This window comes from Haemorhous mexicanus, chromosome 15 (assembly GCF_027477595.1).
Source record: "Haemorhous mexicanus isolate bHaeMex1 chromosome 15, bHaeMex1.pri, whole genome shotgun sequence".
NCBI classification, from domain to species: domain Eukaryota; kingdom Metazoa; phylum Chordata; class Aves; order Passeriformes; family Fringillidae; genus Haemorhous; species Haemorhous mexicanus.
The window spans coordinates 10,382,501-10,405,211 of record NC_082355.1 but is presented as its reverse complement, the minus strand read 5'-3'; the positions used below and the strand labels follow the sequence as shown (position 1 = coordinate 10,405,211).

Genomic DNA, 22,711 nt, shown 5'->3' with positions numbered 1-22,711 from the left:
TGGGCAGCCAGAACTCAGGGTATTTTGGCCAATGCTTTAAGCTGGGCTGCACAGCCAGCTCACATTGCATGGGATAAAAAACATAAAATGTCAGGTCTGTATTTGCAGCCCCTTCATCAGATGGCCCAAGCTCAGCTCAACCCCCATCACTCGTGCATGACCCCCAGGTCCACACCCTTACATTTTTGGGGCACCCTGATTTCTAGCACGTGGACAGATGTAAGATTCCTGCCTGCCTGTCATTGTTCTCTGTTTTCAGGCTTATTTAAAAAAAATCTTTATTGCCTTGCTATTTTATTCTTTCAGAAACAAGGGTCAATAAACCAACCAAACAAACCCCCAACCCTCTTGTTGGAGGCACGTTAAAAAAGAGTGATATTTCAGGTGTATTTTTCTTCCACTAGCAGAGAGGTGCAGTCCATTCCTGGGCTTGCAGCACTTGGCTGGGAATTTGCCTGGTCTTCAACACTACACACCATCACACCACCTTGTGTATTTCAAGAAACACACGAGTCTTCCTGGTCTCCAGATGGAGAGATGTCCCTGTGTTTTATTTTAGTCTACTTCAAAAAGTTAACAAGGGACACAATAGAAATAAAAATCCCTTTCTGCAGAAGTGGTTGGGGGAAGTTGGCAGCAGCCAAGTGAGTGGGACACCACAGTGACGGGCAGGAGCCCTGCCCACATCATGTCTGATACAGATGCACAAAGGGGAAAGCAGGTATGAAATTGTGGATGCTCCATCTCTGGCAGTGTTCAAGGCCAGGCTGGACTGGGCTTGGAGCCATCTGGTCTAGTGGAAGGTGTCCCTGGCCATGGCAGGTCTTGGAATGAGGTGAGCTCAAAGTCTCCTCCAGCCCATACCATTCTCTAATGGTTAACTCTAGAAACAGCAGCTGCTGGTACCTGTTGTGGAAGAACATGACTCGCAGAGGGGATGCACTTCTGTAGGTTGGAGGGGAGCTTGCCAGGCTGGGCAATGAGCTCTACTGAGCAAACAGCAGCACTGGGAGAGTCAGTTGCAAGATTGATCTCTGTTTCCTATACATGGACTTATGGACTTTGGTGGTTTTTTTTTCTTTTTTTTTCTTTTTTTTTTTTTTTTTTTTGGGCCCATGAGAAAATACACAAAGCAGAGGGTGAAGTGATGGGTGCTGGTTTCCGATGGGAATGCCAAAAAGAAGGGCAGTGCTGCTGCTTGACTTGCATAATGCACTTAAGAAAAGCAGGATTTACCCCCAGGTTTTCTAAGAAAGCAATTACTGGAGAGTGAGGCAGTGAGTCCTAAGGGTACACAGCAGAAAGGGAAATTCCTGAGTCCTGGGGGCTCAGTGAAGGGTAACCTGTAACCTGAGAGAGAGTCACAAAGCCTTGTACAGGGAGGGACAAAGGTGGTCTTAGGGAAAAAAATGCAAAGGCATTATGGCATGCCCACATCTCTTATGAATAACCAGATTAATGCATATCTGTCTCCCAGCCTCTGCTCCTGTGTTCCTGTTCCTTTTGTTGACCTCCTGTAGGGTCATACAGGGAATTAGCCATTACCTCCTTCCAGAATTGAGACCTTGTTTTATCTGTTTTACACAGCACCCAGCGCACTACCAGGCACTCAGGCAATTAAGACCTAATCATGGTATAAATCAAGTAAATAAGTACCTGTCAATAGGTCATCAGGACTGGTGCTCCTGTTGGGCAAAGCTGTGTTCAAGGAGGTCAATGCAGCAAAATTGCCCAAGGCCTTCAAGGCAGAGTGTTGGTCAATAGCCCCTCATGAAGTCTCTTTTGCAGGGGGGACCAACCCACCCTGCCAGTTCCCGTCTCCCACCCATTCTGCAGACAAGCCCACCAAAATATTTTGGTACTTCTGCTGATTTTTTTATCGGTATAAAAAAATAAAGTATTTAATGATAAGAGTATGTTAACCATCACAGATTCCAAATGAGGGACTTGAGAGTTTTGCTTCCAGTTTAAAAGTGGATGGTTTCTGAACAGGCACGTCTATTCAGAGAGTGAAAATATTGAGAGAAATACTAAAATAAAACAGCATTTATAGCCTACTGCTGTTTAACCTCAGTGACGAATAGCAAATGCATCTGATCTTGACATTGGTGTCTTAGTGAGCAACCAAGGATTATTTTTTCCATTATTCTCCTGTCAGAACATCCTACTGACATATGAGTGTATAAGATAATGAAAAGATCATTAATTCAATTTAAATCAATTTTGATTAATCACCATGATTAATTAATAATTTAGTAGCTAGGAATTAAGTGTGAATTGGTGGAGAACCAAAAGGATAGTGAAAGAAATTGCCCACAAGGAAATGTAGTCTCTTTTTGACAAAGTTGAAAGGCAAATATGAGCTGAAACATTTTTTTGAGTATATATAAAATTTCTGTGTTGTAAAAAAAAATATCAGAGTAACAAATGTGCAGCACTTTAATGTCAGATTTGACTGTCATTGGAACTGTTCACAAGTAGTGTGGACAATCTAAATTATACTTCATTTTCTAAGTATGATATATAACCATTAGGATACTTTAGAAAAACACATCACCGGAATTTGGGCTGAACAGGGAACAAAGGGAACATCTTTGGAAGGTCCAAGTGGGATTTTTTCAAGTGAATGTTATTCCAATACTTTGCAACAAACAGGAAAAAGTGAGGTCTGTTACACATCTTTCACAGCCTATATATAAACCAGCCTCAAGAATATTTACCTGAACATATATATATATATACACACGTTTTGTTTTTTTTTTTTAATATTCTTAGAAAAGTAATATTTGCTTGATCTATGACACAATGAACATCTCTACAGGGAAAACTTACCATAGGCATAATAAAATACTCAAGAAGTCATAAAAGGTAACACGAGAGCAGTGTTTGGCCTTGGTAAAACACATTTAGGATGGCTGCAATGTATGGATACAGCTTTGTTCAAGAAAGGAGCTGTGCATATTTAAAGGTACTTTCAAAGCTGGTCTTCTCCTTTCTTTGACATGGGATATGTTTCCTAATGGGATGAATACAAAATCATGGACACCATGCATTGCTGAAGGAAGGCTATGCCCATCTGTTTCACATGTCCATGTTGCAATGATGGAAGAGTCTCTTCTAAATCCTATGGCTCATAAGTGAAAGAAATGTAGGATTCAGCACATGGATGTTGAAGGACAATTTCAAGGACTCCATGGTTAATGAATTCATAGGATTCAGCTCCCCTTCTTTGTCTGTTGGAACAGATTTTTATATTCTCTATAGAACTGAAATGGTGTAAAACACCTCAGGTCTACAGCCATGCTAGAATGCTGCTCTTCTGATAAACATTTAAAGCAAAGATTGCCAGTGTTATTTTGTTTCCTTCTTGCTTAAAATCCCTCAGTGTGTGTTGTGGAATGGGTGTCTTCAAGCATCTGTGGAGGGAAATAATTACACCACTACCTATCACTGCATGTGTTCAAGGGCAGCTTTCTACAGACTCTGGGCAACAAGGTCCTTGGCAAACCAAGCTGGGTCTGTCCAGAGGCCAATGAGTGGCTCCAATGCTACTGATATTTTACCTGCAGAGAGGTTTCACCCACCTGAAGACCCCATTTTCCAAGTGATGGCTACAACTGCTTGGATGGCACCACTTCTTTCCTGGCCCTGCTGCCACAGCTGCTTTTGCCCTCATTACTTCATGGTGATGGATATAGAAAGTTAGAAAAATGCAAATAGAAAAGTTTCTTATATCTTCCAAGTGTGCAAATAAATGGCTGTATGTTTTTATGGGAACTCGACTGAAATTTCTCAATGCCAGCTGTTGCATTCTTGGATAATTCAGCTGCTTTTACATGAATGTCTTTGCTCATAACTAAAAGCTAATTGACTATAAACAAGTGTACTATAAACAGAAAGGAAAAAAACGCAAAGAAAAACTATTTCTTGGTTGTTCTGAAAAGATATAGGCAAATTAAGGCTATGACTAGAAAATGAGTGAGTTTTCTATTTAAAATAACCTCTGTTATTTTAACTGTTATCTTATGAAGAAGCGATTCCAGTGCTCCTAAATATTTAATGAGGGAAACCAATGATTTCTAGAACTGCTGCTGTCTCCTGTGGGGATACCCAGAACTAATTCTCTACCCCCACAGAGTAGATTTTGCATATTGTTCCCGAACTGACCACACTCATGAGCTGTTGAAAGACTAATGCCACCTTCTCAACAAAATTGTTTACGTAAACTCTGACCACCCCTGTCAGTATTTTCCAGCTTTTACCCAGGCCTGGATGGGTAATGGCCTGGATATTTCATGGCAAATTTCTCAAATACAATCACACAAATATGCACTGGAAGAGGGGGGACTCATCCCATTGCCTTCAGTAGGACCAAGAGCAAAATGAAGTGCAGAAGCAAGCGAGCTGACAGTTACTATTTCTGTGATGCCTCCTTCTGAAATCACATCAGCGAATCCTCTCAAAGCCATCCTGCAGAGAAAACTGATCAGTTTTCATTAAATCCCTCTCCTAGGTTTCTCTGGGTTGAAAACTGCTCTGATGTTTACTTTTCCTCATCATCCAAAGGTGAATATTCAAAGGTGAATAGTCCTCGCTGCTTCTGTCTCCCTGTGCTGGGGTGGGGTAGTCAGTGCAGCCAACAGGCAAGGGATACAGGGAAGAAAACCGATGCTTGGACATAACATAAAAGCTCCTCAGTATGGAAAGTCAAAATCTGTTTTGTTCTACAGAATTACTAGGTTTCGTGGCTTCTATGATATCTCAGTGGAGATATTATTTGCTTCCCAGCATTTTTCTCATAACCACAAATCATACCCACAAATAAAAAATATCCCTTCAAAACCACTTCCTATTAGCAGAGCATACTTTATATTATAAAACTTGCAAGTAGACCAGTGTTGTACCATGAAGCCTATACAGTGTTTTTTTGTCTTTTTGTTTTCCCAGTGTAAAAATATACAATGCTACTGCTCATGTCCTGCAGTGTAAAGGTCCAACTGGTCCTTGCCTGCTGAAGGCTCCACTGCTACTGCCCTTTCATACCTCCCCAACCCAGACCACTGTGTTACCCTTCCTTATACCTGAAACCTCACAGCGTAACGTATTTTGCCTCCCATTTATAACAAACAATGAATCTTTAGCTGGTGTAATGAGATACTGTCCAAATAATCCACTGTCTTTCATAATTCTGTTGTATCTGCTCCAGGGCCAGTCTTTGGACGTGATAGGGTCCTTTAAATTCTTCAGTACATTCATCCTCCCCGTTGACAGCTCCACAAAAAGCACATCTGTTTGCAGATGTGAAGTAGCGTATATATAGTACTGATTGCCTTCAGTGAACGAGGGTTGAAATGTCAGATCGGACACGCGTATGTTCGTTTTCAAGTCATAAATCAACTTGATTTCCCCCCGGACAGTGAGAGCCTGGACTGTGACGCTGCCGCTGCCCCGGTCGGCGCTGACCAGGTAGCGCCCGTCGGGTGAGACGTGGGGCGCGCCCGCCACGCGGCCGTTGGGGCCGACAACGACATCGGTGACGCTGTCGATGACGAGCTGCGGGGCGGCGCCCGCCGCGCGGCTCCTCCTGCACTGCACGAAGTAGTAGCCACCCAGGTGAGTGTACGCCATGGCCTGAGGCATGCAGCCGTAGGCCTTGAGGGGGATGGTCTTGATGTGGGTCACAGTCTCCAGGTCGATCTTGTGAACCGCGTGTTTGGAATGGTTGAAAATGAAGCCAAATCTGAAACGGAAAGGAAGGCACTGAGGTCACCTCTGGAGACGTGGTGACATGCTTGAGCAAAGACAACAGTCAGCAGAATTGGGAACTTTGACTCTGTTGGTTTTGGGGGTGTGTGCAATAATGCTGTCTCTTTTTGTAAGAAATGTCTTGATTTAGTGCTTCTAAAACATCCTAGAAGGAGAGATGTATTTCAGTTCAAATCAGCAACCCGATCCTGGAAATTTGAATATTTCCTTAGCTGTTTGAATCTTTGAGAGCCGGATTCTTTTATTGGGATTTAAAAATCTGGCACAAAATATTGAGATATGCAAATGAAACAGCAGCTTTATATTGGGAACTTATTGGGAATGAATTGGGAAGACAAATTTCTATAGAAGTGATATCAAGGTTTGGGTGTTCAGTAGGCTAACACTGACCAGGGTTTGTATTTAATCTGTTTGAGATTATAGTAATGAAATTCAATATGTACACAAACATTCAATCCCAAAATAGAAAAGCATTCAAAATAAAGCATACTGCTGCCAGGTTGGGGTCAGAGAGTAACTATATGTAATAAGTATAGCTGTGTACAACATAATGTATAACTACTGAATGAAGACCATATCTAATCTCATCTCTTAACAGATAGCACCAGAGGGAAGCTGTGGTTTGTGTTTGGTACCCGTGGTGCCTGGGAACCACTGCAGGAGATGGCAAGGCTGGGTGCAGAGCAGACTCTTAAAAAACATCCTGCCAGCCCAGGGAAGGTGCAAAACATTTTTTGAGGAACATAACCAGGATGCCCTGAAGATAAGGGGTCTTTATTTTCTGTCTCAAGACAGGGCAAAAACCAGTGAGCAGAGGATAAATGTTCTGTAAAAGATATATACTGCAGCACATCTAACCTTTGCTGAAGACAAGAAAAGGTCAATAATAGCCAAGAAAGGTTTTTGCTTAATTTGAGAGGAAGCCCTTAGAAACAGCCTGCTTGTGTTCCACTGGATTAACTGACACTGACTTACAAAAACTAATTTTACATCAACTATCTTTTCATCCATTCAATGCAGAGAGGGGGAAATGAAGTGAGTGCTTAGTGTTGTATCTCTTCCTCAGAAGATGTAAAATTGCCTTGTGAAATGTGGAGAACAATGTGCTTCTGTGCAAAAAATACATATTTTGCTTGAAACACTAGGTTTATTTCTTTGTTCTTAATCCATCTGTCAATGAGACATTCAGCAATGATTTCACTTCTATAGAATGAGCCAGTGTAGTGTGTGATCCCATGAAAATCACTGGTCTAAGCCTTTCATTTCTCCATTATACTCACATCCATTAGAGGCTTCACAAAGTATCTGCAGTGGAGAGTTGCAGTGCACTGTGTGTGTGGAAATTGGATATGACACTTGTATTTCTCCTGCATGAATGAATTTTAAGTACACTTTAAAAAGTGCTTTCCCTTACAGCTCTTTTTTTTTTTTCCCCCAACACTTCCTTAATACTTGGCCAAATGCCTGAAGAACTTAGGAAATCATCTTTATCATAAACTTCCATTTAAAGAAGTGGATCAGGATATATTTTATATGCCCACAGTGGCAGAAGAGGCTCAGCCCTTTCATGATATCTGTGATCTGAAATCTCAAAGCAAACCTTGCACTTAGAGAGTTTTTAATAGACAACAGTCTACCCTTGGAACTAATAAAAATGGATACATTTCTAGATATCCATCTAAAATAAGAGGCAGCTGAAATACATATGCATGAGTATTTGCATACAAACATTATTTGGCTAGTGGAAGAAATTGCTTAAATGTTCGCCTTCTGAAAGGCTGGTACTGCCATTTGTTGTTTCTGAGTGGAGAATTTAGAATATCATCTCAATGAGTCTCATTAGCCTGCAAGCAATTATTTTTTTCTGTGCTGAGGGTGAGAGAGAATGGACAAAGATCTAGCCCTGAACAAATGCAACAGGAAATCAGGGAGAGCACCTGCAGCTTTGCATATGGAAAACTATGGACAGTAATCTATATTTATTATTTCAGCCAACTAATCACACAGAAGCTAAAGAACAATTAAACAAAAATGTGTAACTGTTCCACCTTCCTGTCTTTGAATCCAATTCTCACCTTCTCAGCTCAGGCTTTAACATTCAGCAGAGTCATCTACCTCCTAGCACTACTATTAGCCATAATGAAATTGTGAAAGAAAACTGGAAAAATGAAGTAGAGAAAAATTACAAATGACAGTCATGAGGCATGCATCATTATTTAGTGTTTCAGCAGGCAAAATTATTTATTTTGGAACAGATTCGACACATAATCATTTTAGTTTAACCCTTTCTCAGTGTTTTCTGCAGGAAACCTAAGATGACTGTAAAGAGTTATATTAGGTTTTTTGAGTGTTTAACTTAGTTAAACTATATAGAGGATAGAAGATGGTAAACAGTTGTTGTAACATGGAAATAATAGTATAAATTGCTGTGCAGTTATCATCAATTTTGATAATGGTAATGGGAGGCTTCCTGTGCCTGCTGGGAAGCAGCCAGTATTACTCCAGGTTATTAGTATGTTAGTTCCACAACCTCATTAACCACTACATCACATTAACATTCAAAACTGATAGTTCATGGAGGTTTGGTTTTTTTTATCTGCAGTACACACAATTTTTCTGCTCCAACCATAAAGCTCACACAGAGATCCAATACTAGAACAAGTTGGGAGCATGTGAAAGAACCACGTGTTATGCTTCAGGCACAGTACATTTTTACCACTTCAAGCCATATATCCTTGACACAGATTTCTGCTCAGATCTGTAACAGTTTTGTGGCAAGTAAGGTGCTTTTTGGGCCATCAAATTCCAGGCACAAGTAAGCCAGGGCAGTGTGCCATAAGCTGTAAGGAGGGATGGCTGACTAAGGGGAGGCTTGAATGCCTGTGCATGGTCTAAGGGAAGTCCAGGATTGTTTCTTGCTGTTTTACTGATTAGCTACTGGCAATTTCCTCAACCATTTCTCCACTTCATGTGCAAAAATGGGGATAAATGCAGTTAAGATTCATCACAAATTCATTTATTCATTCACTCCTTCATTCACTCATTCATTTCTTCATTCATATTTGTAAAATGCTTTAAGGTTATGAGAAAGGAGCAGCATGGTCACCATTATTATTCATTAAAAGAATTTCTCACCTAACATGATTAATTATAAGATTTGTAGGTGGTATAAAAAAATCATCCACTCCTTCAAAGGGTGTGTGGATAACATGTGGATCCTCTGCAGTGCTTGCCTCTGGAATCACCTACAATAAATACACACAAGGTTGAACACAGGATAAGCACTGAGTAAGGCAGAAAGGTAAATACAGATTAGAGACATGCACAGTACTGAGAGGCTCCTTCCAGGCTTCCAGGCAGTAGACTCAATTGATTAAGGATTTCAAAACACTGTTTGGTGTAGCTGTCTTGAAAAGGTGTGCCAGCAAATAGTATTTGAGGCATGACATTTGTAAGGTAAGTACACAATTTGACTCTTATAAGTTGTTTACATCTCGAGAAAGAGCAGTCAAGCAGGAGCTGAAGCAGTATGACACCAGTAGGACCATAATAATTTATCCCTCACTGTCTAAAGTAAACATTTACTTCATGGTCATATTTATTAATCTCACTTAAATGCACAGTGATAATTTACCACCCTAAAAGAACCAAACACAAACTCACAGCAGTTAATTATCACTTTGAAGGAGAAAAACAGTTAATCCATCAATATAAAGTCCAGAGAGGAGCAGAGAAGTTCCCTTTGGCTGTCTCCTGGTCCTGTCCTCCTGTACAGCACAGATCTCCATGGACAGGGGAACTCAGCTCCTCCAATGCTCCAGAAAGGAAAAGCTTTCAAAAATTAAAATGTTAAACGCTCAAATTGTTTGCTGGGTTTAACATGACTTTAGTCCATTCATTAGGACCTTCTGCTGCTCTAATCTGCAGCAGTTGTTGCTTTGAATTTATAGCTACATAACTCATGAAAGACATGCTAAATCCCTAAAAGGTTTATTTCAGACAGCTGTTCTGGTCATGCCATTTAGATTTCTTCCAATTAGATTGCTCAAGAAGGATGCCCACCCCAGCACAGTGCTTTCAAGAGGCCAGACATTTGCTTCCAACAAGCCAGTAATGGCCAAACAACAGCATCCCCTTAGCTGGTTGCACAGACAGTTTGATAAATCCCTGACTTCCAGAGGAGTGGAAATTTAGATCAACCTCTGCAGCAGCATCTTCATTAAAAGAAAGTATTTTATTGCATGTCTGCAACTGAACACTGCAGGTTTTAAGAAGGAACTTTGCCCAATTAGTCACTGCCCACCTTTTAGGAAAGAAGGTCAGAAAAAAGAAAGGATCTGCTGCTGATGATGCTAATCTCATCTCTATGTGTGTAACTGCACATCATAAAGGTAACAGAAAGGACTATCTGAGACCTGGAACCTTCTAACAAGTTTCCAACTGTGCAGATGGTGTGTTCTCCCTAATAATGACATGCTTGTGCCATCTCTCCTCTAATTACAGAAACTTCTCACAGCTGGATGGAAGAAATTAATTCAGAAAGGGTAAAAAGAGCCCATTTTGTCTCCTTATACCCTGTACAGGAAACTCAGATCCCAGATGAGACAACCTGGTGCTGCTGCCCTGGAAACCTTCATTTATATGCGTCCATTCTGCTTTTGGCATCTTTTCCTGAAATTGCCTGTGATGAGTAGCTGTCCAGTCTTTATTACTGACAGTCAGCACTGGATGGAGCATGTGGATGGTGGGGATGGCCCATTCCATCTTCATGGGGCAGTATGTGAAGCAGAAGCTTTGGGTAGCCTCACAATTAATGCAGACTCCAATTTGTTGGTTTTTAGGTCAGAAAGCACAGCCCCCTTTTTTCTCTGCCTGCTGGGGAATGTTTTAATGTAGACTTAGCAGCAAACACTTCTGGCAGAAGAAGTATTCATGTGACACCTCTTTCCAGAAAGGTAGGGCAGCAAGGGCTAGAAAACCACCATCCAGAATGGGATGTCTGGATAGATCAAATCAGATCCATCAACTGCTGTCAACTCTGTCATACAACATGCAGCAGCAGAAAAATGCCCCACTAGATGGCAATTCTCCATGTTCTCTGTACTGTCAACAGAAGAATAAATCTGCCAAGGTGATGCAGAAGTGGAAACTAATTTGGCTGTCCAAACTCATGTGCAGTGCTGTGTCCCAGTGTCACTGTGGGTCTGGTGGTGCTGAGCATGGAGGAGTGGCACAGATACCACTGGCACCACAGCACTGGATTTACTAACACTCAATAACACAATTTGTCCCTGAGGTTTTACTTCTCTTGATTTGGTTTTTTTTCTTCATGCCCTAGAGAGCTTCTTCTTGCATTTTACTGTGAGACACTCACAGAATCAAGAATTGATAAGGATGGAAAAGCCTTCTAAGATCACAGAGCCCAACTATTTCCCCAGGACTGCCAAGCCCAGCACTGAACTGTGTCCCCAGGTGCCACATCTGCAGGTTTTTTCGTCCTTCCAGGGACAGTGACTCCACCATGGCCCTTGGAATCCTCTGAGAAAGTTATCAGTGAAGAAGCTTTTCCTAATACCAACCTCAGCCTCCCATGGCATAACTTTAAGCCATTTCCTCTTGTCCTACCACTTCTTACATGGGAGAAGAGACTGACTTTTATCGGGCTCCAACCTCCCTTCAGGGAATTGTAGAGACTGATAAGGTCCCTCCCGAGCTCCCTCAGCTGCTCCCTGCCAGACGCCTGCTCCAGACCCTTCCCAGCTCTGCTGCCCTTCTCTGGACACATCCCAGCACCTCAAGGTCTGTCTTGTAGTGAGAGCCCAAAGCAGAACCCAGGATTTGAGGTGCCTCACCAGTGTTGCAGAGCACAGCACTCTTGTCCTGCTCACAGCCAGCTGCCAGCCCTTGCTGTGTAACTTTTTGGCACTTGGCTCTGTCATCAGTCTTAAAACAAATCAGACCTTGGCACAAAGCAGCCCTGCTGTCAGCCTGTGGCACAGTCATTGCTCAAAACCAAATTAAACAGCAGGAAAAATATGTGAGGATGGACAGAGGAGGGATGAATAAAGCACACTGGATATGCAAATGAGACAGCAGCTTTATATCCAGACCATTAAATGTGGCTAATGACCTGCAACCCACCAAACACCAGGAAGAGCAAAGGCTCCAAAGTGTAAGGACTTACCTGCAGTGTGGGTGATGATTTCCTCATGTCCCCCCAGCTGAGCACCCACACTTGGTCATGGGACTTGTCATAATGTAATTTGGTTGGTAATGGGTCCACATCCACCGACTTAAAAAAACCCAGAGAGAATTATTTGCTCAGTGACTCAAATGAACATGGCAAAGATCACATCAGCTCCCTGCAGCATTCTCATGCACCACTCTTATGTTCCCTGTGCAGCTTTGCCTTCAAATCAAATGGGGGATCAGCAGCAGTTGGAAAATTTGGCTGTTTGGTGCCATTTTCTGGGTAGAAATCACTCCATGCTGTTACTTATAGCCAGTAGATCAAGGGCCAATTTCTGCCTGAATTGTACCCACACCAGCTCTTTCCATTTGTAAGCATTCTTTCCAAACTGCTTACAACCCAGGTCAGGCAGCTAAGCCAGGAATTCATCCCAGGGGTTATTTACCAGACTCATTGTAAGCTTGTCTGCAGAGGCAGCCCTGAGACTGTGATCTCCAGCCCACAGAGGAGTTTATTCTGCCAGTGAGGTCACAGAACAGTGAACTCCATGTGATAACACTGGTGAAAGAAACATTGGCCCAGCTCTTTATTGATCAGCAGATCCTTGCCCAGCAGATCCACAGGGCAAAGATCTGATTTTTTTGTCTTATATCAAGTCTTTTGTCATCAGTGAATAATGTGTTCACTTGTAAGTACCTGTATGGCTTTTTGAGTCTGGATATCAATTATCATTACTCTGTTCTGCTTTGGCTGTGTCACATAAATGTACTTGTCTCTGACATTGACTGCTGAAGCCCAGAGGCAGGACTGAGTGTCTTCTCCTTCCACTCTAGGACAGATCTCCTCCTGAGGGGTTAAAAAAAGAGAAAGTTAATTTTTACAAGTTAAGGGCCTGGAGCAGCAAGAAGCTTAGCCTTGTAAACTGCAGGAAAAAATCCCTGGGGATTCCATTAGGATGATATTTCTCTCCTTTCTTTCCTGGAAAACATGAAATAATTAATTTATCAGGTACCACACTTCAGCCTTGCTCTATGCAATGCCATTAAACAGCTGGACCTCCTGCAAACCTATATTGGATTTAAACAACCTCAGAGACTATGGATTAATCTTTTGAAGCATGCTGTGGTTCATCAAGACTTGCAGTGCTGTCAGCATTTATTAGCAACAGAACTATCACTCTGTGCTTTGAAAAAACAGTGATTTACATTAATTGAGTCACTGCTTTATATTTTTCATAAAGTCTTCATTTTCTGCACAGGAGTTTGAAGAGTCACTTTTGGTCACACCAACAACTCTCTGCATATTTGCTACTTCTCATTGCTCTTCCTTCTGTCAAGATGCTTTATTTGAAAGAGCATTTGTGTCAGATCAGGCTGTGGGGAGGAAATGGGGGTAAAACGAGAATGAACACATATAAATTTCAGTGAGCACAACTGTTGATTTTAGACCTTGTGTTGGGTAAAATTAAATAATGGCCCAACCTACCTAAGGGAAATGTGATTGGAGCTGCACCAGAGCTTGTTCAGGGAAAGAGGAGGTACAACAAAAAACAATGTCAGCATTGCGTCTGTACTAGAGGAATAGAATAGAAATGGAATGAAATGGAATGGAATGGAATGGAATGGAATGGAATGGAATGGAATGGAATGGAATGGAATGGAATGGAATGGAATGGAATAGAATAGAATAGAATAGAATAGAATAGAATAGAATAGAATAGAATAGAATAGAATAGAATAGAATAGAATAGAATATCCTGAGTTGGAAGGGACCTACACCATGTGCAACAGTTATGGATAGAAAGCTGTCACATCTAAGCAGCACAGCTCTGCTGGCTGAGTGTCTTGTTGGAGACCATGAGTAAGGTTTGAAGATACAAAACCCAATAACTTTTTCCTTTCTGTTCCTTCAGCCAGGCTGAGAATCTATGCTAAAAGCTAGAAGATGATACAAAAGCTCAGACTTGGGCTTCCAGCAGCCATTCATGTAGTCAGGCACCTGTCAGCCTTCACACTGCCCTCCTCATCCTCTGCTCTCACAACGCAGCATCCACCCAAGCCAAGGGGAGCAGGGAAAAGTTAACAGTCTTTCTGCTACAGGGCTCAGCTGCAGCTGCTCCACCTGCTTTTGGACCCTCTGAGCAAATGAAGCAACCTTCTTTGTAGATCCACTCCTAAAGTTGGGCTGGTGACACTGTCTATGCAGCAAACACCCAAGATAGTAAAAGGGAAAAGGGAGGAAAAAATGTCAGCTCTCCCCAGACCAAGGGAAGGATCCTTGGGGATTGTAGGAATCCCTCAGAGGTGTCTTTGCAAAGCAGCCAAGTGATGTTAAAAATCCCTCTTATGCACACCAATGTGCTGACATTATTTCCTTAAGTGCCCTCTCTGTTTTGTTCTTTTTGATCTGTTTCTCCAGGACCACCTCTTCATTATTTACAGTTCTTCAGGAAAAAAACACAGGATTTCTGTCTTTGTAAAGCTTAGGTGTGGCTTAATAGCATTAAGTCCATGGTAAGGACTAGCCCTGGGGTGAGCATCAGTCTGGACTTCTTCTAAGGTATATTAAAATCTGGTGGAAAAAAACCCAGTATCAACCACAAATTTATTGAGATTTAGAAATTACTTACTACAGACTCATAAGATGCAGAGCTTGACCCAACCTGCAGGGATCATGACAGCAATTCTAGCCTTAGATTCCTCCCAAAATTGAAATCAAGGCTGAGCCCTTTATTTTTTTTAGAAGAGCCACATCCTTTAGCCATATTTTCAACTTCCCCTTTTAAAAGTTAGAAAGCAAGGAAAGGAGTGACTAAAAAAGCATTTCTGGATGTATTTCAGCATCTGTGTTTTTTTGAAGAACTGACAGTTTCATGAGGATATGCCTGCTGTATGTTCCTGTGCAGGAGTACATAACAGGTCACTGAGAACACTGACCTCTCAGAGCCTCCAGGCACATGTTATCCCACTGGCCATGTTGAGCTCCACTGCCTACAAGCCAGTGCTTGACATTTCTGACACCTGAAAAAAATTTTCCTTGCAATTCCTAAAGCAAGGGTTAGGTAAATTCAGTGCAGACAGAAAAGTGCCCACAGCAAACACACAGTGCAGTCTCTTTCTCAGTGCAGAAGATGCAGAGGATCTTCATGGCACAACCATTTTCTGGGCATTCTTATTTGCCTCTCTGCCGTGGTTTAACATAGCAAAGCACTTCCAAAGAGCAGAAAGTGGCCCAAAGTAGCTCATTTCTTTGCCTATGGAGCCATCAGTAAAAAGAGCACCAGTAAATGATGTGCACATCTCTCTGCTACTGACTTTTGTACCTTCCCTAAAGCCCAGTTACAAATTTGGGGTGTGGATAAGTAAACAGATCAAAAGGACAAATGAAAACCTTTGCTTTTGTGATAACTAGCCAAATTCTCTGCAGCCTCTCAGTAAATCCTCCATGTCAGCCTCAGAACTTACGCGGATCCCTGATTTTCAAGAGAAGATGCTATACCTCAGGGATGCTGCATGAAGCCCACCAAGCTCCAAGATCCCTGTGGCAAACAGGTCCTTTAGCAATAACAACCTTTGAAGAGATTAAGAGAAAGTTTCCCAGCTGTCAGCTGTAGCTGCTGGGTTCAGGACTTACATAACTTGTGAAAATCCTCTCTTCGGGCCTGATATGTCTCCGGATTTCACATTCGTTTGGCTGAAGGACTGTGATCCCATCATCAGAAAAGACATAGAACATATTCCCAACACTCAGGCCTTAAAGGGGGATAAAGAAGAAGGAGTTGGATTTTTTTTTGGTATGCATCCATAGCTGTTAGGACTTTTTTAAAGAACTTGTCCTCCTTTCCCGACAAACAAAATCTGCCTTACATAAAAGTTGGTCATTTGGATGCAGTTGGAGCATTCACAAATCAAATTTCATGTCACAACAAGGGCTTCAAGGAGTGAAGAGGTACAAACACGTTCAAAAATGCATTGCCTTGGTGGCGGTGGTTGTACCCAAATAATTATGGCTGGGTCTTGTAAATAGGTACCAAAACAGGATTTGATCCCCAGAAGCCTCTCTGTTGCACTGCTACCCCCCTCAGATTATGAATTTGTTTTTTTCCTATGATTTCACTAAAAACAGCTTGACAATAATTTGAGAACTGAAAGACAAGCTTTAGTAAAAATTGAAGTGAAGGTCATCCTGCTACAGGCAACCTGACCACTGGAAACTGTGATGTTAAATGGAAGGGTTTAGCATCTGTACCATGAATGAAAATATACAGATTTCTTTATTTTCTTAAACTACCTGAAAGAACTAACTACAGCCACCAAAATAAATACATTTTTGAAATCTTGCAAACTGTAATTCACAAATGTGGAGTAGTTCAGCATTGCATTAGCACTCATTTATCCAACCAGGGCATTCCAGGAGATTTGGAAAACTGGCTGATTGTCATTGCTTTGCCATTAGGAGATTGTGTTTTATCACTTCTGTCATGCTACATGGAATTGCAGTGACAAGATCTTTAAGAAATGTTCAGGATCCTTTCAAACCCTCTAGTTTCAAAGATCCAATCATTCCATTTTTTCACACCACCACCAGTTAATTGTTTGCAATGACCACTGTCACCCCTAGCAGTGTGGATAGTGCACTTTATCTGCCAACAATATGGTGATGCTATAATCTGTACCTTCTAATTGATTCCATTTTTCCCATGGAGAAATAAAGTCCCCATTCTATGGCTCTGAACAGTGTTCAGTGTTAAAAATTCCCTTTGCTGGTCCTGTGGTGGCAGCTTGAAGTACTGCTCGCTTTTTTTAACTGTCTGCAGGATTGAGATCTAAATCATCACAGGAAATTTGGCGGTAAAAATAGGGATAATTTGGGCAAATGCATTTTTAGAAAATGTTGTAAACCATGCTGTATTTAGTTAGGCTAGAAGGGTGTTTTTGTTGCTAAGCCCCCTTCTTTTGATGCCAAATAAGCAACTTCAGAGAACAATGTGTCAGCATGTGGTGTTTGCTGTACTGAGATGGCTCAAGCTGAGTCTCTGAACCATAGCACAAACATCCCCCAGTTAGGGCATCAGGTGGGTGCAAGAGCTGTGATCCTCAAATGTGATTGCACAGGGCAGGATCACGCATGGAGGAAAAAAGCTCCATTGAGAGTTATTTCATGGACTAAGGGTTATTTTCCCCAAGTATTTTGGTGATACATTTCATTCAGGCACTTTGGACCAAAACCTGCACTCCCAGCATCCACACAACTTCCACCTGCTTTAGTGGGATTTGATGAACACATCAGAGGGCAGAATTTGACCCTGGCCTGGAATGAGTGCCGACAGTTCATGGGTAAAGGATTTTAATCCTCAGAAGTGAAAACAGGCAGGCAATCAATTATGACTACTGTGAAGATGCTTATTATTATTGTCATGCACAAGAGTGGCGTGATTTGGTCTGATGATCCTATTACAATGAAGGTGTATTTAAGAAGACCTTAATTACCCACAAAAATACTTAGATTAAAAAATTTTACCTCAACAGGTTTAGAGTCAGAGATTTGGCAAGTTCTACTACTTATTTTACAGTAAAATTAGTCCAACTTTCTGTGCAGACTGATTAAAATATACTACAAATTCCTGAGAGCATTCAGTTTCTCTCTTTCTAAAAAAGTTTGTCAGTTAAAATTAAACCATTTTTTTTCCCCAGAGATTGATCCTCATACTGATATTTAGACCAAGCAGTATTTTACTAGACAAACAAGGCATTTTATTGTGACTTATTTGCCAAATTTTGGTTGGGGTGCATCCTGAATAATCTCATGGACATCAGTAGAACAGACTAAATATTTTATTATACTGATGCAACTCCTTTGTGCAGGGAATTGGGAATTATTTCAGTACAGAGGTGGGCAATGAAGTATTTTGTGTTTTTTATAGTAGTGAGGCAGGTACTAAGTTGGGAACTGGGGGACTAATAAAGAGTTTAAAAATTTTTTTCCTTTTGCAGTTTAGATGGCACAACTAGTTCAAAACCTAAAGGCATTATGAAAGGCAAAATAATTCACCTATATAGCAAAATATCCTTAATATTAAAAAAACCCATTAAGAATGGGGAGGGTTTTCTAAACATAACAGTTCTTATGATCCAATCCAGATGAAGTTGGCTCTAACAAAAAAACATTAGGAGGACACCTGATATCAACAAGAGTTTATTTGAGAAATACAGTGTCTCCACCAGTGTACATTTATACATTCCCCCCTTGAGATCAAAGGGCAAATTTCTCACCATGGAATACTCTGATCTTATACTTAAATAGTTTTCCTCAACTTAATTTAAATATTTGGAAATACTTTAGAACTTACATTTGGTAATGAAAAGGCTTTCAGCGTTTTAAGTGCATACACCCACATAACTGCTGATTGCCTGCTGGCACAAAATGCTCCTTTTCTCCAGGTATTAAGTAAGCAATGCTCACTACAGAAATGAACACTGTCATGAAAAAAAAAAAATCTCTGCTTTACATTTGAACTACATGTGGTTTTCTCTGGACAAAATTAAAAACTATTTGTACATTGAGTAAATACTGCATGTGCTTCCAGCCCCAGATTTAACTGGCTGGCTGCCCTATGTGCACTCATTTCTTAAGGCATTGCTTGTGCATGGTCTGAAAGGTTTTGAGACCAAACTGACAGACTGACTTTTAAAATGACCAAATACTTGTTTTAAAAGTTTGACTTGCAGCAAAAGATTGTTCTACACCATATTTTGTTTAGGCATTTTCCCAAGGTTTTAATTACTCCAGACCTTGTGGGGATGAGGTTGTGATCATTTTAAAGAAGCTCAAATCTACCAATACATTTGTTAATATTGCTACTTGCACATAGTAAGGAATTGAAAGAATATATTAAAATATAAAACAAAAAATACCATTCCTGTCTCCCAGCTTTCTCTGTGCCAAGATGTCACATGCTGAAGTATATTCTAGAATGAATGTGCCCATCAAATACTACAGAACAACACAAGCAAGGTAATAAACCTGCTTTACAGATACTGAATTGTTTAGGAACATCAATAGCAGATCTGCTTTACTGGCCATGTTTTGCCTCAACATTGCTCATACTTTCATTTAAAATGTGCAAAGTTGATAAGCAGTGAGTCCATCTATTTAGCAAAATTATAACAAGACTTTCTGCAACCAACTTCTCAGCTGTTCTTTAAATATTACTCCACTTCTACAACTGGTAGGATTATCCAGCTGCTTTCTTTAAAAAGGAGCATAAGGGACACGGTATATAAACAGCCATTGAGCATCGTGCAGGTGATGCTGGACTGATGAGATGCATTTGAGATTTCATTTCCAAGCAGAAGGGAAATAGCAATTCTTAGTGCCCATAATGCCATTTACAGGAACATCAGCAGTGATGACTCCTCACAGCCCTGCACAAGGAACCTGCAGGTGAGGTGTTCAGAAAGAAGTGCTGGGGAGCTCTCCTAGGTGGCTGAGACAGCTCTCTCACCTCCAGTGAGCTGCATTTGCCTTGGGTTGGAAGAGACTCTAGAAATAAACCATTGTATTTGCTCTATGTGTCTGTGGCCAACAGCAGCACTGACAGTGTGCACCAGGTGTTTGTCACCATGCCCTGGCACCCTCCTTCTGCCCCAAAATCCTTTGTGCCAAGCCCAAGCTACCCAGAAAGCTTCCTGCTGAGGGCTGGAAGGCCAGCTATTGCTTTGGAGGCACTACTGACAAAGGGGTTTGCCCCCTCCTAAAGCAGTGAGCCCAAAGCCCTTCTTGGAGGAGAAGTGTGAGGGGGTTTGGGTGTTTGCAGGGGGCAGGGGGACATGGCTGAGAGCACTTTGTCACTGCACAGCAACCTTTCCCACACAACTTGAGGGACTCCAAGGTCTCAGCTGCCTCATAAGCAGCAGGCAGATGCAAGAACTGGTTTACATATGCACTTCAACCTCAGAACTTTCCTCCAGGGAGTGGGTGTCCTGCTCCAGGAGCCCAAGGTCATGGGGTCCCCTCTGCATTCCTGGGCTCCACACCTCCAGAGTCAGATGGACAACCTGTGTGAGAGCCCTTTGGGCTGCTGCATGATGCTTCTTACTGGGTATTTTGGAAATTATGACAGCACAAGCATGTACAAAATAAGGTGATCTTAAGGGCCTCCCTGATATCTTTGAGTCAATTAGCTGCTCAGGATGTTTTTTTTTTTTACTTTGGCTTCCAAGATACACAGTTGTTGACCTTGTGAAGGGCACACTGTAAGTTTGATCAAACTAGAGCTCTTAACTGCCAATTAAAACAAGGAGAAATGGGGCAACCTTTACCCTGCATTGATTCAAAGGATAGAGGGAAGAAAACCTGTTGTGGTTTGAATTTTTGTTTTGCCTAACAGTCAAGAACACAATTTCTGTTGCTCACCTAGAAAACATCAATACATGCTATTGGAAAGGAAGAGCTTGAATTGCTTGCTTAAAAATGCAGTATATTGAATTTATGCCTTACTTGTTCAATTATGGTAATTTGAGAGCACTTCTGACTCTTGTGCAACTGCTAATGCAGCTTGAAAATCTTAGGCTACTCACATTTCTGGAAGTATATATAAAATTGATATTTTTATATATTTTATGGTCATCTATTATTTCATAGTGGGAAAATGCACAAAGTTATAGGTACAAGAGTGACATCTCTTATTTGAATAATTTAGCTTTTAAAAGTCTGGTCTGTACTTAATCTGGTGACTGTGAAAGTTGATAGGGTTAGTGGCAAGTCAGTGGAGAATGGCCCATCATGGAATTATTAAAGCAGACAAGCACATTATCACTACAACAAAAGAACTTTACTGCAGTACCTTCCTCTCGCCACAGTATGTTTGCAACTGCAGCATCAGAATATTGGGAAAGCCAGAAAATAATCAGGAAAAGAAAAAAAAAAACAAACAAAACAATGTCAAAACATTCATTGTATCAAGTAACTGAATAAATACTCATGTTTACATGAACTGTTTAATTGGTGAAAATTTTGTAACATTGATTCAAATAAAATACCAGGAAAGACAGAGAATTCTAAACACATTTGCTCCTTCTAGAGACAATTAAGAAACTTTGACATGGGAAAAATCCTTCCTGAAATGAAGGCAGCTGTGCAAAGATCAATGACCTACAAAAGAGGAGCTGTTACCTTCAAATGCAGCTGCAGGTATGGTACAGCCTGTGGTTTTCTGTGCAGGTTCAATGAGGAAACACAACGTGGAATTACAGAATCATTAAGGTTGGAAAAAACCTCTAAGATCATCGAGGCCAACCATTAACCCAGCACTGCCAGGCCCACCAGCATCTTTCAGAAGAAGCCTGAGACTGGCAGCTACAGCAGCTACACCCTTGGCTGTGCTGTCTCTTGGAACTTCATGCAACTGCATTCTTTCAGGATTCACAAAAGCTTTGAAGCTTTTGAATTTCTGTTCCAGATTTATCCAATTATTTCTCAACATACTGTAATTCCCCTTGCTCAGGTATTTAAGGGAAAATGACCAATATTAACAACAGTACATAAATCTAGTTAATGAGGAATAGGATACCTTTTCCAAAGATTTTCCTTGAAAGCCCATATTTATGGGTAACTTTGTTTCAATTCTTGCTCTATATTAGCAGCCAGAAAAGCAGTAAAAATCCCATTTGCACCTAGACTTTTAGTATCATCATAAACCCAAGTAATCTCCCAGGCAGTTAAGAAGGCAGAACTGGGAAAGATCAGGCCTCTGGGGGCTTTTCTACCAGGCCAACTGATCACCTCCTTCAGCAATTCTGTTTTGGGGTCAGTGTGGTCAAGATAACACTGCTGCACTCCCATGGGAGATGTGGGAACAGTAGCTGGGAGGGTCTTTGTCTTTGAGGTGGAAGATAATTTCACGCTGAGGGAAACCTATTTTGCCAGTCAGTGATGTAAAAACAGGTAAAATAAATAATTTAATCACAACATTTTCCAGATATCTAAATATTCAAGAATTTTGACTGGTAACTGGCTTCAAAAGAAGCCTTATACAGAAATCAATGAGATTTATAGATTATGACAAAATACTACATTTTGGATTCCCTGATATCTACTGCCAATTTGTTACTCCAATAAAGCTGTTACCCATCACAAACCCAGTATACTTCTGCCACATGAAAGACACCTTCTTCCTGGACAAGATTTTACCTTCTCTGCATGATTCCTACCCCCAAAAAGTGTCCAATCCTCTGATCAAAGTGCATTCAGAACTGTCATTACCTTGTGTAAGATCCAACTTACTGCATGCAATAGCCTGAACTAAACTACACTAAATTAAATTACATGTATGCCATCACATTCCATCACTACTTAAAGAGAGAAATGCATGGAAAACTGAGCTTACGGGTCTTTCTCGCCGAGTCTTCGATGAAAAGGGAAGAAATATCCTCGTCCACTCCCACCTCATTTTTGGCAATGCAGGTGTAGGCACCAGTGTCTTCATAGCGAACACTGCTGATGTGAAGTTCACTTCCGTTTGCTGCAAGAGAGACACTCATAGACAGTGCTCCTCATTGCTGCTAATTGCTGTCCCTGCCTTAATTGTCTTCCATCACCACAGCCACCCAGTGAAGGCGCGACAGGGTGGTTCCACCCCCCTGTTTAACTAGAGGTTTTTGGGGGTTCTCATGGGAGCTGATCTCTTGCTCCTTTCCATCAGCACACGCACACTCCACACCAGAAAAGAGCAAAGAACAATCTCAAGTCAAGCTA

General features: G+C 41.3%; 1 protein-coding gene across 1 annotated transcript in view; it reads right to left on the bottom strand.

Moving 5' to 3' along the window:
* Positions 1–2,415: 2,415 nt before the first annotated feature.
* FSTL4 (follistatin like 4) overlaps positions 2,416–22,711 on the bottom strand; it is a 207,465-nt gene continuing 187,169 nt past the window's right edge. Inside the window, exons 10-15 of the mRNA XM_059860265.1 lie at positions 22,344–22,478; positions 15,590–15,708; positions 12,653–12,802; positions 11,951–12,058; positions 8,902–9,011; positions 2,416–5,740 (exon numbers count right to left, since the gene is read on the bottom strand). Coding sequence (XP_059716248.1) covers positions 5,038–5,740; positions 8,902–9,011; positions 11,951–12,058; positions 12,653–12,802; positions 15,590–15,708; positions 22,344–22,478 — 1,325 coding nt within the window. The 3' untranslated portion in view covers positions 2,416–5,037. The remainder of the gene's footprint in view (positions 5,741–8,901; positions 9,012–11,950; positions 12,059–12,652; positions 12,803–15,589; positions 15,709–22,343; positions 22,479–22,711) is intronic.